Below are 14,297 nucleotides of genomic sequence, written 5' to 3' on the forward strand. Positions count from 1 at the left end.
CATATGTCCATCTTTGTTGTATAAGTCATTCTTTCTACATCCTGTCAAACAGCGAGATTTTGATTCAAAGATCCAGACATTTGGAAAAACAAATAGAAAAATTGACCTGTTTCTATGGCACAATGCATCTCACTGAGTTCAGGTGATTCTGGCAAAACAGGTGCATTTCTTATTGTTCCCATCTTTCAAGTTATCACTAACGATTAGTAAATTCTAGTCTCTCTCTTTTTCTCCTTTCAAAGGACATAGCCATTTGAGACGCACGGTTTTTGTTATTGCTGCTTTTTTTTTTTTTTAGGAAAGAAAAGGGAAAAAAAAAAAACTGCCTTGCCTCAGATCTGAAATTCCACATTTAAATTCAAACCAGTTCTGCAGCAGCAGCTCCTCAGTGATGGAAGAGATTCATGGCAGTGAAATAATACTGTTGGCAACAAAGAAATGTCATCTTTAATGGAGACCAGCCCCAAGGATTTATTATTTATTATTATTACTATTTGTTTTGTTTAGTTTCGTTCTAATATATTTCTGATCTTCAAAACGTGTTTAGTTAGACACATGCACAAGGTAGCAAAACTGACAGCAGCAGATGACGTTATGCTGGAGCGATCACTTTTGCCAGGGTCAAAAATCCAAAGTGTCCCCAATGTTCACAGATTAACATAATTTAGAGATCGTTTCCTTTCCTTTTTTTTTTCTTTTTGTGTGTGTGCGGTTTTTTTTAACTCTCCTTTCTCTCTCCTCCCACCTACTTTATCCTCCGCGGAGTCTCTGACTCGTGGGTGCGTGTTTGCTGCGTGGGGGGGGTGTGTGTGGGTGTGTGCCCGTGTGTGTGTGCCCGGGGCGGGAGCCGGGCGCTCTTGCCCCGCGGCGGGCGGAGAGTCCCCGCCGTGCCACACAGCACCAACGGCCGCCAACGGCCTCCAACGGCCGCCGGGGCCTCCCTCTTCGCCCGGCTCCCCCGGCGGCCAAGTCTCTGGGGGCGAGAGGGCGAGGAAAGCGGCGGGAGGAGGCTGCCGCCGAGCGCTCGCAGACCTTGGGAAAGGGGAGAGAAATTAAAAAAAAAAAAAAAAAAAACAAAAACAAAAAACAACGACCAAAAAAAAGCCCAAAACAAAAACGAGAGAGGCGGCAGAGTGGCCCGGAGCGCCCGCCGCTCGCCCTGCGGCCGGGGAGGAGGAGGAGGAGGAGGAGCGGGGGGGCAGAGCGGCGGTCCGTGCGGGTCACACACACGCCCGCCGCGGGCACCCGGGGCGGGGTTGGGGGGCTCGGCTGAAGCGTGTCAGAGCCCCAGGGCCTCGGCGTGCTTCCGGGCCTTCAGCCGCAGGTCGGCGATGCTGGAGTTCTTGCTGTTGCTCTTGGCGGCGGCGGCCACCACGGCGGCGGCGGAGGCGGACTCCGCCAGGGAGGCGATGGGCAGCCCGAAGGGCGGCGGCGGGAACATCAGGTAGGGCGCGTGGGCCGCCAGGTGCGGGTGCAGGTGCGGGTGCGCGTGGGCCACGCCCTCCAGCTGCAGCTGCGCCTGGACCTGGGCGGCGGCGGCAGAGACACGGCGTCAGCCCCGCGGCCCCCACGCCGCCCACCCGCGGCCGCGGAACCGGCCCCCCCCGCCCCGGCCCGGCCCGGCCCGGCCCGCCCCGGCGGCTGAAGGCGCAACTCGTTAGCGGAGCCCCCGCGCCGGGGGCGGGGCGGGGCGAGGCGGGCGCGCAGCGCAGCAAATCTCCGCTGCGCGCCTGACCGGAGGCGCAGAGACATACTTAACCCTCCTCATGTTAAAAAAAAAAAAAAAAAAAAAAGGCGGCCCAACGCACGGGCTCCAACAAGTGCTAAATAGCTAATTTTTTTAATAATTTTTTTTTTTCGGGGATGTTTATTTATACCTTGCTAAAAACTCTTTGGCCACGGGTGCCTTATATACCGGGTTGGTGTTTGCTTTGGAGCCTTCCCGACCTACACAAACACGTTGGGTTGACTGAGAGATTTCAGCTCCGGGTAGGTTTGGGGAGGGGTGGGGGAGAGTTTATTTATGCATTTAATTATTTTGGTCCAAATATGTCTTTTTAAAAATCAATACAATTAATCTGTCAGCTCCACGTGTCTCTGAGACGGAGAAGGTGGTGGAGGGTCCCTTTGGGCTGGGAAAAATCGATCCCCCGATTAATTGACCAAAAAAAAAAAAGGGGGGGGGAGTTACAAGCGGTGGCGAGGGGTGGCTGGAAGCGGGACGGAATTTCATCCCACTCGTCCCCGTTTCCCCCAGCGACCTTCTCCTGGGGGGCTGCGCCTCGCTGGGGCAAGGACCCGGGCCCCGCAGCGGCGCCGGTGCCTGCGCTCCGCTACTGCCCCGGTCCCGGCTGGCCGGCACGACGGCAGCGCATCGGGGAGAGCCCCCCCACGTCCTGGGCGGCCGCCTCCGTCGGAACAGGCCAGGCCTCGACAGCCCGCCTGAGAAGGAGGGGGAGAACGGCCGGGCAAGGGTCCGCGTGGTTTTTCCCCCTCGTGGTTTCGCCCACCGCGTGGGACACCCTCCCGCAGCGCTCTCCGGCGCCGAGCGGAGACCGAAGCCCTCGGGGCCGGGCCGCTCCGTCCCCGCGGGGTCCCCGCGAAGGCGGGGGGTCCCGGCCCCGGGAAGGCGATGCACCCCGGGAGGCCAGGCCGCCCTTGCCACGTCTGCGGGCGGCCCCGGGGCCGCGTGCCAGCCCAGCGCACGGCGGCGGGGGGGCCCTTAGCACCGGCGGCGCCTCCCGGGGCCGCCGGACCCCCCGCTCGGCCCCCTCCCCGGGCCCGAGGGGCGCTGAGCTCCCGGCAGCCGGGCGGGGGCTCCTTCACGAAGTTTTACGGCCTGTTTTTAATACGTGCCAACTTCTATATAAATGGCACTTGTAAACGTGTCCGGCTTCCTCCCGTGCAAACGAAAGGGGGTCGGAGCTTGCCGGGGGAAAGGAAAATAAAACCGGAGCTAACTACCTGCTGGAAAGGCATCCTCAGGGCTCCCATATTCACATAGGGGGCCACTCTGCAGGCGTCTAAATGGCTGGCGGTTCCCAGGATCACACCTGCGGGGAGAGACAGGGCCGGGTAAGCGGCGAAGGCGGCCCAGGGCTCCGCGGCCGCCCCCCCCGCCCCGAGCGGCCCGCACCCCTTACCCACCTTTGTGCATCTGGTTTTCCTGCTTTCGGCACTTTGCTCTCCTGTTCTGGAACCAGACCTGTGAAAAGAAAACGCAAACAAAAACACAACAACAAAAAAATGGAGGTAGACTAGGCAGCTGCTAAGAGAGGATTATCTCAGGGGCGAGGGATGGAGGGGAGAGGCGAGGGACTCCGCACAACTTTGCTGAGGTCTCTCCTCGGGAGCAGCCGAGGGGGAGAGCTCAGCCCCGGGCGGAGTGAGCCCCTCTGTGTGCTGCGGACGGGCTTTTGGGGGGGGGGGGTCCTGCAAGAGCAGGTTTGGTGTGGTTTCTCAGCGGGAGCTGAGCCTAGGACATCAGAAGCACCCTCGCAGCCGGGGAGACCGGGAGCCGGCCGCTTCGCCCCGAGCCTCCCAGGCCCCCCTGTCCCCCGGGCGGGCAGTGGCGGTCCTTGTGCCACCCGTCTGGAGCGCGGGGCCGCTCCCGCGAACACTTAAAATAAGCCCACACGCAGGCCGGCCGGGTGGGACCCTCTCTCCCTTCCCAGTCGCACCTCAGACATCCCGGGGACAGCCAGCGTGGGCCAGGTCAGGCGCCGGGGTCTGGCCCCTAAGCGACCGCACCGCCTGCTCTCTCCCGAGCTGGGCTTGGAAATGATGAAGTTGCGAATGAAGATCTCGGAGAAGATGCGAGATACTGAACTTACACAAAAGGGGCTGAATCATTCCCCGTTCCCCAAACGTTACAAGAAAACAAAACCCGCTTCTGTAGACTTCTGGACAGACAAGAGCAACATCTTTGCAGGCTGGGATGTAAAGAAGCGCTTATGCCCCTACCCGAGAAATGCCTGTGTAATCCAGTAATCCTGTCCTAATTCCAGCCGTTCTGACTCAACCAAGCGCCGAACTTGCAGAGCACTGCGCCTCCCCTGCCTCTTTTCCAGGGGCATTTCAGACCTTCATCACTTTCCCCCTTCCGAGGTGCCTGGTTTAGCAGCTCTCCCCAAAGGATCGTCGGAGGCACGGACCGAAATGTGTTGCGGACCCTTACCCTTACACCAAAACCTACCGAATATGGACAAACATTGACTTTCACCGCTGATAAAATCCTGTAGCTAAGTAAACACCTACAACCTTTGATGTTCGTGCACTTGCCAAGAGATCATACGGTTAATTAATACTAACTGCACTTCCTACATCAAATTTTCCCTTCAAGCTTTCTTCAATTGCCTTAATGATGGTCATTTACAACGGAGTAATTAGTGCAAAGAAAGGCTTCCAAAGGCATTAATTACCTCGGGTACCTCAGTGATTTTCTTAAGTAGGAATTGGCCTGCTCTGCTTCGGAGCACCATTTTTCCTGCCTGGGGTGGCCGAGGGGGGAGCGCGCAGCGGGAGGGCGGGCGGCTGCGGGCACGGACGGACCGACGGACGGACGGACCGCTCTCGCTCCCCGCCGGCTGTCGCTAGCGCAGCCCTCCCCGCGCTAACCGGGCACCGCTGCCGCCTCGCTGCCCTGAAACGCGCGGCACGGCCCGAGCCTGTTCTTCCGTACGAGCAATAGGCACATACTAACCATATGCAACGCTGCTCCGTTTAACGGGGCCGTTTGGGATTTATATATTTTTTTTAAATACGAGCATGCAAAATATCATCGTGCTGTAGCCACAATAATACATTTTTTTACGGTTGTAAATCCTCGCAGGAAATCTCCTTGTGTGTGTTCCCCACGCCCTCCCCCCCCCCCCAAAGGAGTATAAATTGTCAGGAGGAATTTAAGCAGCGTTTAAACAACTTCTCTTGCAAATCAGAACATCTTTCAAACAGAAATTATATTTAAATCTGGAAAACGAAGTGCCCTTTCCCTTTAGCTATGAAAAAATAAGGTTATGAGGAATAAAAGTGATGAATTAGCCACTGCGTTAAGCGATAATAAATCAGGCTTGGTGTGATTCACGATCAATTCCAATTAGTCATGAATATGCTAAGTAAAGCACAGTACACTGTTTTAGACAGTTATTTCTTCATTAAGGATCACTCAGTGATTTCTTTCACAAATGCTCTAATCTGATTTCCTTTTGATTTCCATTAGAGACAGTGAATAATGACATTTAATTTAGCCCTGCACCATAAACCCAAAGATATTTGTTGTAATTGAATTACTGCCTGCTCCTCACTATGGTCTCATAACTTTCAATTATAACCCTGACAGCTGGGTGATATGAGTTTCCAGTACAACACTAAAAATAAAAGGTTAATAAGGACTAGCTACCATAGGAGCTTCAATTTATTTACAGCAAATTTCCACACTAAATTGAAACTATATCCTTTAACAGCAAGGGACAAGCAGTTCAGATAGGAATTAGAGAACAATTCTGAAAGTATGAAAAAAACCCCTTTCCCTTTCCCCGTTTCTCCTTCTTTTTTCCCTCTACCATTTTGTGATGGATATCAAGCTCTGCTTTTTTCCTAATTAATTATCCATTTCTCCTCTTTTCCCTCTTGATATTTCTTTCATTTCTAGCTTTATTTTCATTCAAACCTCTTTTGTAAGATTATTAAATTTATTAATTTTTTAATCTCTCTCATAATCTCTGCCTGAAGCAGTATCTTTTTTTTCTTTTTTTTTCCTTTTTTTTTTTTTTTGGTGTGCTGTTTTAAGATCTGTAAGCACTTGAAGCACCAATTTTCCTGTAACTATGAACATCCTGTTAAGGTGCTGCTCAGTAATAAAGTACTTGAAAGAAAGAGTGCAGAATTCAATTACAAGTAATTTATTTTTATAGAAACAGTACATCAAGGCCTTGGAAAGATATTACAGAGCCCAAGTAAGAAGATCTGGGAAGATGACATAAGAGTTGATGTCCCCTTCAGCAAAAGTTTAATCTTTTCATTAATTTATATGGTGTGGTTAGATCAATCTTCCAGGAGAAAGTAGGCCAGCAGCACTCTGAACCCCTGCAATATCCCCTGCGAGCCGCCCTTCCTAAGGCTTGTGCCCGGCACCATCCCTCGCCCAGCTCGGTTTCTACTGAGAGAGGCAGGAGCTGAGGGGAGAAAAGAACCTTTTAAAAAAAAAAAAAAAAACAAAAAACAAAAACAAGAAAGAAAACAACCTAGCTACTCTATTTATTTCGGGAAATGCCTCCAGGAGGCAGTTGTTTAAAGCGAGATAGCCGCTTACTCAGGCAAAGGCTTGCTGAGCGGGCCCCGGAGGAGCGGGATCCTGCCTGTGTGCTTTCCAGGGTGGGTCACCTTTAAGGAGGGGGACAAGGTGACCCCTCTCCCCACTCTAGCTCAGGGCTGTGTTTCTTGCCTTCCTGCTGTGCCCCGGGATGGGGGTAGGCACGAAGACATCCACCTATGCCCACATATGACCCACACATATAGAGGGATATACATATGCAGTCACATCTCTTCCCTCCAGGGTGTGAAGACGTTTTGCTCGGTCGGGGGGGTTGGCTTGCTGACTTTTTCTTCTTGGGTTTTGGTTTGGTTTGGGTCTGTTAGGCCAAGCACAGAGTTATAACCTAAGAAGGGATTTCCTTCAGGCTTCTCCTGCTCTAGGCCTGCTCAGGGAGCCACAGGTTGATCTTATTAATTATTTCTAGGGTTTTCTTTTTTAATGCAACATCTGTTTGGGGGATGCATTCCCTAGTTGGCTTATGGGGCGGGGGGGAGGGGGGGGTATTTTTCCCCTGCATCAAACCGAAAATCGAATTTTAAAATAATCAATGTGGAGCCACCCAAACAGACGGCTCTGATGGCCCCAGAACTAAAGCAACCCAGACCTATTTTCAAGGTTTCTAAGGCTAATTGGTATTTAGCTGTATCTGAAGCAGCATGGGAGGGACGGGGGGAGACTCCACCAGATGGGGTGCCATGCATTCATACGCTTGCTGCGTGAATCAGAGGGGGCACCTTTCCCCCGGCTGCAGCTAATCCCGTCCCTCAGCACCCAACCCGTCTAGCCTTATTCACGAGGATTGTTTTCTGGGCTTTTTTTTTCCATAAGGGCCCCATAAAAGAAGGAGGGGGAAGAAAGTGAGGATTAAGGGAGAGTTAATGGCACGTTTGCCAGGGAAAATACAATAATTAAAAAAAAAAAAATAGCGAGTTGCTCAGTTATTAGAGACTTGTCACCACTATCACCATCCCACCCACCCGCCCCCCCCAAAAAAGATATATTAAACTGCCTTCCTAGGAAATGCAAGGCACGGGCAGCTATTCCCAGAGCAGAATTACTGTTTGGCAGGACAGGTACAGCGGAGTTGCAAGCAGCTTCCCCATCACACGTGTCGTCTCTGCCTCCACCTCCCCGCTTGGGATGAAACGGGGCACTGTGCTAGGATCCGCTGGCAGTTAAGAAGTGAGGTGAGGACGTTTCCAGGAACAGAGCCTTTCTCTTACCTGAACCCTAGCTTCAGACAGTCCCAGCCTCTGGCTTAGTTCCTCCCTCATGAAGGCATCCGGATAGTGAGTCTCATCAAAAAGTCTTTCCAGCTCATTCAGCTGCTCTAGTGTGAAATTGGTTCTGCTTCTCCTTTGTTTGAGCTTGGTCTGTCCATCTTCATCTTCTGACTTCACATCTTCCCTCTTCTCTTTGCACTCGTAGATCCCTGCCGGGAGGGGGAAGGAGAAAACGACACTGAGCCTCCCCTCGCACCTCTCCGAAGTTTCTCTCCGCAGCACACGGCGGTCACCCCCCTCCCCTCTCTTCCTCCCCAAACTCAGCGCAACCTGCGGGGGCAACCGGCGGGCGGGAGGGGGGTCCCCGGGGCGGCCCCGGCAGGCCGCAGGGGCGAGCGGGGCTGGCGGCCGGGCCGGGCCGGGGGGCTCCGGGTCGGACTGAGTCCCGCTGCCAGCTCCGGCCCGAGGGAGGGAGGGAGGGAGGGAGGGAGGAAGCCGCGCTGCCTTGCCTGGCTGGTGCCCCATCAGAAAAACTATATACATCAATATAATTTAATTTTCTTTCCAGGGTGAGGAGGAAGCCCTGCCGCCGGTTGGCACGGGCAGTTTGGGGAAGGGGCTGGTAGGGAAACCGCCGGCCCCCCGATACCTCCAGGCGGTGGGAAGAGGCGGGGGAAAGGGGTTTCTCCGTCGCCGTTTTCTCCCGAAGTAAAGAGGGTTATGCAAGAAGCTCCCCACCGCTGTCACGGTGAAGCCACGGTGAAAATATTTGCCTCGTAAAAGAAACTTTCCATGGGCCTGAGACCGAGACCGTCCGTCCCTCTCCCCCTTATCACTCCTCCTTCCCCCAAAATACCTGCCGGCCGGTCGAAACCCCGGGGGCGGCGGGCCTGCACGGCCCGGTGCGGGGGAGCCGACTCAAGGACCGTGGGTGCCCCCCAGCCCCTCCAAAACAGCAGACCTCCCCCCCCCGCCCTCATGGAGCCCAGCAAGGCTCGGGGCGAGCTTCCGACCGGAGGCAGCCGCTGTGCACGCGTGTCCCGGGCAGAGGGGAGGAGGGCTGGGGAGGCAGCGGGGGAAAACAGTTGCCTTTTTTTGTCTTGGGGGGGATTTCGTGTTTTGGCTTTATAGCTTTCTTTCCTCCTTTTTTTTTTTTTTTAATTTCTTTTTCCCTCTTAATGCCAGGCGGCCTAAAGCACCGGCCCTCTTTTAAATCCGGCTAACGAAACGAGGGGAGGTGCTGGAGCGGGGGCACCTCTGGAGGCTGAACCGGTTCCCCGGGGTCCCCTGCCTGCCGGGGGAGCCCCGCCGGGGTGCGCATCCAGCGCGGGCACCGGCCGAGTCCCGGGACGAGCCTGCCCCGGCTGCCTCCTTTGTCCTGCTGCACCTTCCGGGCGGTGTGGGGCTGGGGGGGAAGCCACATCTGCAGATGATCCCGAATTGAATGTGTTTTCCCTCACCAAATACACTAGTATCATATATATATAGGTATGTATACAGACACACAAATGTGCGCAGGCACATATATATTACCCTATATACTTAGGGGCATCCCAAAATGCAAATAACTAACTGCAAATCGTAAGCTAAATTAACGTAATAAGACGTCCTGAACTGCATCTGTGCTTAAGCAAGGCGGGGACCCAAGCCGAAGTGCTCGTTTTCACTTCCGAAATGAAAACTGTCCCTGGCTGAAATCGCTCCTCCGGGCTCCCTGTCTCCGACTCCGGGCTGGATACCGCCTGTATAAAACTTTGGGAAGGGTCTGGCCTCCGAAGGGGGGTGTTCGCTGGTTGGTTTTAATGGCATTTTGTTCGCACTTCTCTTGTAAGGGGAACCCCTGTGAAAAGACGAGGGTGCTAACCCAGCAAATGCCTGGGGAAAATTAGGCGCGTTCAAAAGCTCTGTCTCCTCTCGGAGATCCGAGGCTACAGCATGTCCGTGATAGGTATAAAATATTAACTAGAGCATCGGCGGGACTGAAATCACACGCCGGAATCAGTTGAAATTAGACTGAAACCTGGCATGAATTTAAACTGTCACAAGCATCTCAGCTCTTTCCAACTCCTCCCTTCCATCCCCACCCCCAGCCCCTCTCCATAGATTAGATTAGCTAAACATACAAGCCAGAATTTCGATACACAGGGAAAAGGGGGAGTAGTAGAGATTTTTTTTTTCGTTCGTTCGCATTTTTTTTTTTAGCTTTTTTTTCTTTTTCCCTGGAGCATGCTGCCCTGCTTTTATTTTTTAAAACCATCTCCTGCGCGGATGATTGCTCTAAACTGAACCCTTTCGCTTTGCAATCTCTCGACCAGAGAAGGAAAATCAGCAGTGCTGAGTGGTACTGGCTTGTGCAGAAATACGGGTACCCGAATATATCATTATACCCCGTCCTTCTGTTTGGGGAGGGGGTGGAAGAGAGAAGGATATTAAATAAGCGTTTGAGCTGTAAATTAAATTGCCTTTCGCCCAATGTTATATTAAACAAGATCAAACAGTAGGAAACAGCTGAAGGACTGGTTGTTGTTCCCCAACCTATTAACCGTTTTTTATTACCCCCAGCTAGCCAGTAGCTCCCCAGGCAGGTCCACCTGTCTAACTTGCCTGGAGACACTTTCTCAACTTTCTAATCCCCCCGCCCTTTTTATTCTCTCCTTCCCCTGCGAGCCTGTGCGGGACTTTTAGCTGGCTTGGTTTAAAAATTATTTTTTATTTTAATTTCTTTCCGCTGAGAGAAGGAATGGCGGTTTACCTCTCGGCCGGCCCTCCCCGCAGCCCGGGGAGATGCGGTGCTGCCCCGGCCCAGGTGAGAGGGGCGGGCAGGGGACCGAGGGACCGGGCGGCAGGGCGGACAGGGGACCGAGGGACCGGGCGGCAGGGCCGGCCGGTGCCTCTCTCCGCCGGGAGGCTCCGTCTCACCCGGGCCCGGTCAACTCCCCCACAGCCGCGCTCCTCTCCTCCTCCTCCTCCTCCTCCTCGCCGGCCGCAGCCTCTGGCTAGGGCAGGCTGACCGACACAGGACAAAATGTCCAGGGAGAGCCCTCTCCACATCCAGCTTTCTCCCAGCAGAAGCAGCAGCATCCTGACGGCCCGGAAGCAGGAAGAACAGGTCTTCTGAGGCATTAAAACTCCCCGGACAAGGTTTCCTCGCACAAAAATACACAGATAGACAAAAATGTCTGACGTCCTGCGCTGCCCCCTTCCCCCGGGCGAGCGAACGCCTAACGCACCGCATCGATTTCGGATGCGAACGGGGGCTGGCGGGGGCGGGGGGGTGGACCGAAGTTGCGACTTATTTTTCAGGGCTATGTTCACGTTATGCATGCAGGCATATGTGTTTCTAAGCCTATGTTCCCGCCGCTGCGGGCGGGAGGCGGCCGGAGGAGGGAGGCAGGATGCGGGAGGCGAGCCCGCGAGCCCCGCCGGGGCCGGGGCCGGGGCCGGGGCCGGGGCCGGGGCCGGGGCCGCGGCTGCGGTGGCCGGCTCGCCCCGCTGCGGAGCGCCGGGGACGGCCGGGGAGGGGGCCGGGGCTGCCGGCGAGGGACGCGGGGCGGAGGGCGCTAGCCCCGCTCTTACCTTCCGCCGTCCTGCCCGTGCTGAACTCCTTCAGTTTGTCCTTGTCGCTCTCTACGTGGTCTTTGAAAAGATGCACCGGGCAATGGTTGCTGCTCTCGGTCATGTCCTGCAGGTTAGAGTCAGAGTTTCCAAGCTCCCTAGAGCGAGCCAACCCACTCTCCAAAACTTCCCTGTACGTGATCGTCTCCTTCTTGTTGCTGCTGCCACTGCCGCTGCTGCTCTCTTTGCTTTTCTGGTCAAAAGATTTGGATACAAAAGCCGTAAGTTCTTCCATGGCTGCCCGGTGATCTTATCCACAGAGATCCACTTGTTTTCAGCCGGAGATGTGGCCGTCCTCCGCACGCTGTTTTTGCACGTAGAAGATGGGCTGTATAGGGTTAGATCACTCCTGCTGTTATTTATGCCTTTCAATTTGAGATCACACTATTTATACATGGCTACCTCAGCCCAACCCCCAGCTCTCCCTGTCTCCAGCAATTACTGACTGCTCCATAGTCGCAGGCGGACTCCTAGCAGCTATCTCCCCCACCTCAGTCCAGCAATTGGCTTTCTTTTCATTTCATCACTCTTTGGCATCTTTGCACCTTGATTTAGGGAGGCAAAGAGGCAAAAGCGAAAAAGAGGGGGAGAGAGAGAGAGGAATAAAAGGGAGGGGGGGGAAGAGGAGAACATGGAAATAGGTATCTGCATTCTGTAAATGGGTTGCAGAAATGAAAGTCGAGGAAGACTTAATTGATTGTAAGGACATCCTGTGCGTGGCAACACTGTGAGTAAAAACGGACCCACACCTAATCAAATAACTGTGCTCCTGCAATTAAATGTATCGCTGTCAAGAGGAAAAGAAAATGAGTGTTCAATAAAAAAGGTAATGAATAAAAAGCCGGAGATGTGCATTTGTTGTAATCATTGGAAATTCTACCTGATTTGCTATTTAGCTAATTCCGCTTAATTAAATGGTCAAAATAATCAGCGAACCAAAAATGCTGTTTTGAAAGTGTTGCCTGTTCTGGCGGGCGGGTGCGCGGGTGGGTGGGTGGGTGGGTGCGCGGAGGGGACGTGTGCTGCAGTTAAACAAGTTGCGAGGTGTCTCGGAGATCCGTGTCGGTGCGGTCGGAGGATTTGGAGGGGGGTTGCTTGGCTGGGGGGGTTATCCGTAGGTAGGGGGGCTCTCCAGATGCGTGTAAACGTTGCAGGATCTGTTCTCTTGTTTACTGTTATTATGTCATCTGAAGATACTGTTGGGGAAAATTAAAATCTAAAATGTTGGTTTGGATGTAGAGCTACCCTGCTGCGTGCAGTAGAGGGGTAATTTGTTAACACGAGAGTTCGTAGACGACAAATAGAGCATTAAATCGTCTTTTTTTTTTCTTTTTTTTCTTTTTTTTTTTACCGAGACGTATCCTGCCGGGTTTAAGATAGGACTGGCAATAACGTCCCCACCTTGTTCTTGGTAGGCTGCTGTTATTTTTGTTGTACTCCCGGAATAATTATTATTCTGTGCGCTTGAATAGCTGCCTGAAATTCATCTCCAGATAACAGCGCCGGCATTTCTAGCGCCTCTCCGCACCATTTGATCCGCAAGCGGAGCCGACTTTCCAGCTATTTATTTCTATCTCCTCTCCGCGGGCTTTAACGCGAAGGGTTATTTGGTATTTGGAGGAATTTTGTCTTCTGGTCGTTTGCCTTTTTCCGTCCTTCTCGTTCCCTCGCCTCGAGTTTGAGATAACCAGAGCCCACCGTCACGCCACCCTCTGCTCTGAACCGCAACCAAAGGAGGCTCCTTGCTGGAGCAAGGGGCCATTGTTTCTTTTCCGGGGGAGCGTGGGACTGCTCTGAAAATTAGCAGAACGTTAAAACACTAAAAATACGTTTAATTAATCCAAAGGTGCCCCCAGCACCAGAGTTAACACCTCCACAGGAGGAGGGAAAAAAATAATAATCGAGGAAGCAATTAATAAAGGGCTTTAAAAAAAAATCAATCTCCCCCTGTGCGAATTTAAAATGATTATCTAGGGGACAAGGATTGATCATTTGATCTCGGCACTGCGGATATCCCTGACATTTATTATATTGTTGCGTCTCGGTGGCATCCTTCCTCCAGAGTTCATTTAACAAGCGAGGGAGCCGAGGAAGCCTTACAACTTAACAAACAGGTCTTGTCATCGCAAACGCCAATCAAATCCGAGGCTCTAATGTATATCACACGGCACCACATAAATAATAAAGGCAAAGGATAGACGTGGAAGTAACGTATGGCTAAGAACAGATCCCGGCACGCCGCGCTGCTTGTGCCTCTCTCACGCAGTCTGCGTGTGTAAGGGCTCGCGGCGGATCGTTGCACACGCTGGTGGCGCGGTGCGTGAGGCGAGGGTGTCGCGGGCACACGCACACGCGGGGACACGGGCACCCGCTGCCGCGGGGGAGAAGCTCCGCGGGGCCGCGCCGGGTCTGAGCCGCCGCCGGGGAAACTTTCCCCAGCCCTCGGCTGGCCCGGCATCGGTCCCCCCCCGTGCCCTGCCTCCCTCGCAGCGAACAGCAAAGAAGGATAAATATTTCCTAACTCCGCTTCCCTCTCCGCTTCCCCAGCCCCGCTGTGGCACGGTGCGCTTCGGCCTCCCCCAGCTGCCGGCGCTTGCACCCCCTCCTCCGCATCCCCCCCTTTCCTCCCCCTCGCCCCCGTCCCGCTCTCCTCCCCGCCGCTCCCCCCCGCGCCCAGCCTCGCGCCTGCAGCCCACGCGGGGTTCTCCCGGAGACCCCCGCGCCCCTCCTGCCGCCGCTGGGGCTCCTGCCCCCGAGGACAGGGGCAAATCCAGGCCTCCCAAAACAGAGGGGGGAAAAGCCCCGTTGCCTCCCCCCGCCCCATCCCCATCCCGCCCTCCCTCCCCGCTTCCCGGCAGCGCGGGGGCGCCCGGTGGGAAAGCCGGTTGCCCCCCGGCTCCCGCAGCCCGCGGGGCGCAGCCCGGCCCGGGGCAGCCACCGGGCGCGCAAGTGGCGCGGCGATCCGCGGCCCGCCGCCACTCGCCGCGCCCGACGGCAGCGGGGAGGCGGCCGGGAGGGAGCCCTGCGGCCGGGGAGAACTTGCCTCAGACTCGCTCCGAAAGCGAAAAGCGAAACAAAGCACCGGAAAGGGAAGGGGAAAAAAAAGGGGGAATAATTTAAAAAAAAAAAAAAAAAAAAGAGAAGCG

The 14,297-nt window shown here is 54.4% G+C and overlaps 1 protein-coding gene across 2 annotated transcripts; it reads right to left on the bottom strand.

Annotated features, from left to right (window-relative positions):
* Nucleotides 1–1,279: 1,279 nt before the first annotated feature.
* Nucleotides 1,280–11,386, bottom strand: SHOX (SHOX homeobox). Of its 2 annotated transcripts, none has more exons than XM_075491920.1 (5): nt 11,113–11,386; nt 7,537–7,745; nt 3,148–3,205; nt 2,965–3,053; nt 1,280–1,525 (listed from the first exon to the last, which is right to left on the bottom strand). In XM_075491920.1, exons 1-5 carry the CDS (start codon nt 11,384–11,386, stop codon nt 1,280–1,282), a joined length of 876 nt encoding a protein of 291 aa, XP_075348035.1. The 2 variants fall into 2 exon arrangements, with proteins under 2 accessions (XP_075348035.1, XP_075348034.1); XM_075491919.1 differs by having other exon boundaries at nt 1,280–1,551; nt 2,955–3,053.
* Between the last annotated feature and the right edge of the window lie 2,911 nt (nt 11,387–14,297).

Source organism: Mycteria americana, chromosome 1 (assembly GCF_035582795.1).
Source record: "Mycteria americana isolate JAX WOST 10 ecotype Jacksonville Zoo and Gardens chromosome 1, USCA_MyAme_1.0, whole genome shotgun sequence".
Taxonomy (NCBI): domain Eukaryota; kingdom Metazoa; phylum Chordata; class Aves; order Ciconiiformes; family Ciconiidae; genus Mycteria; species Mycteria americana.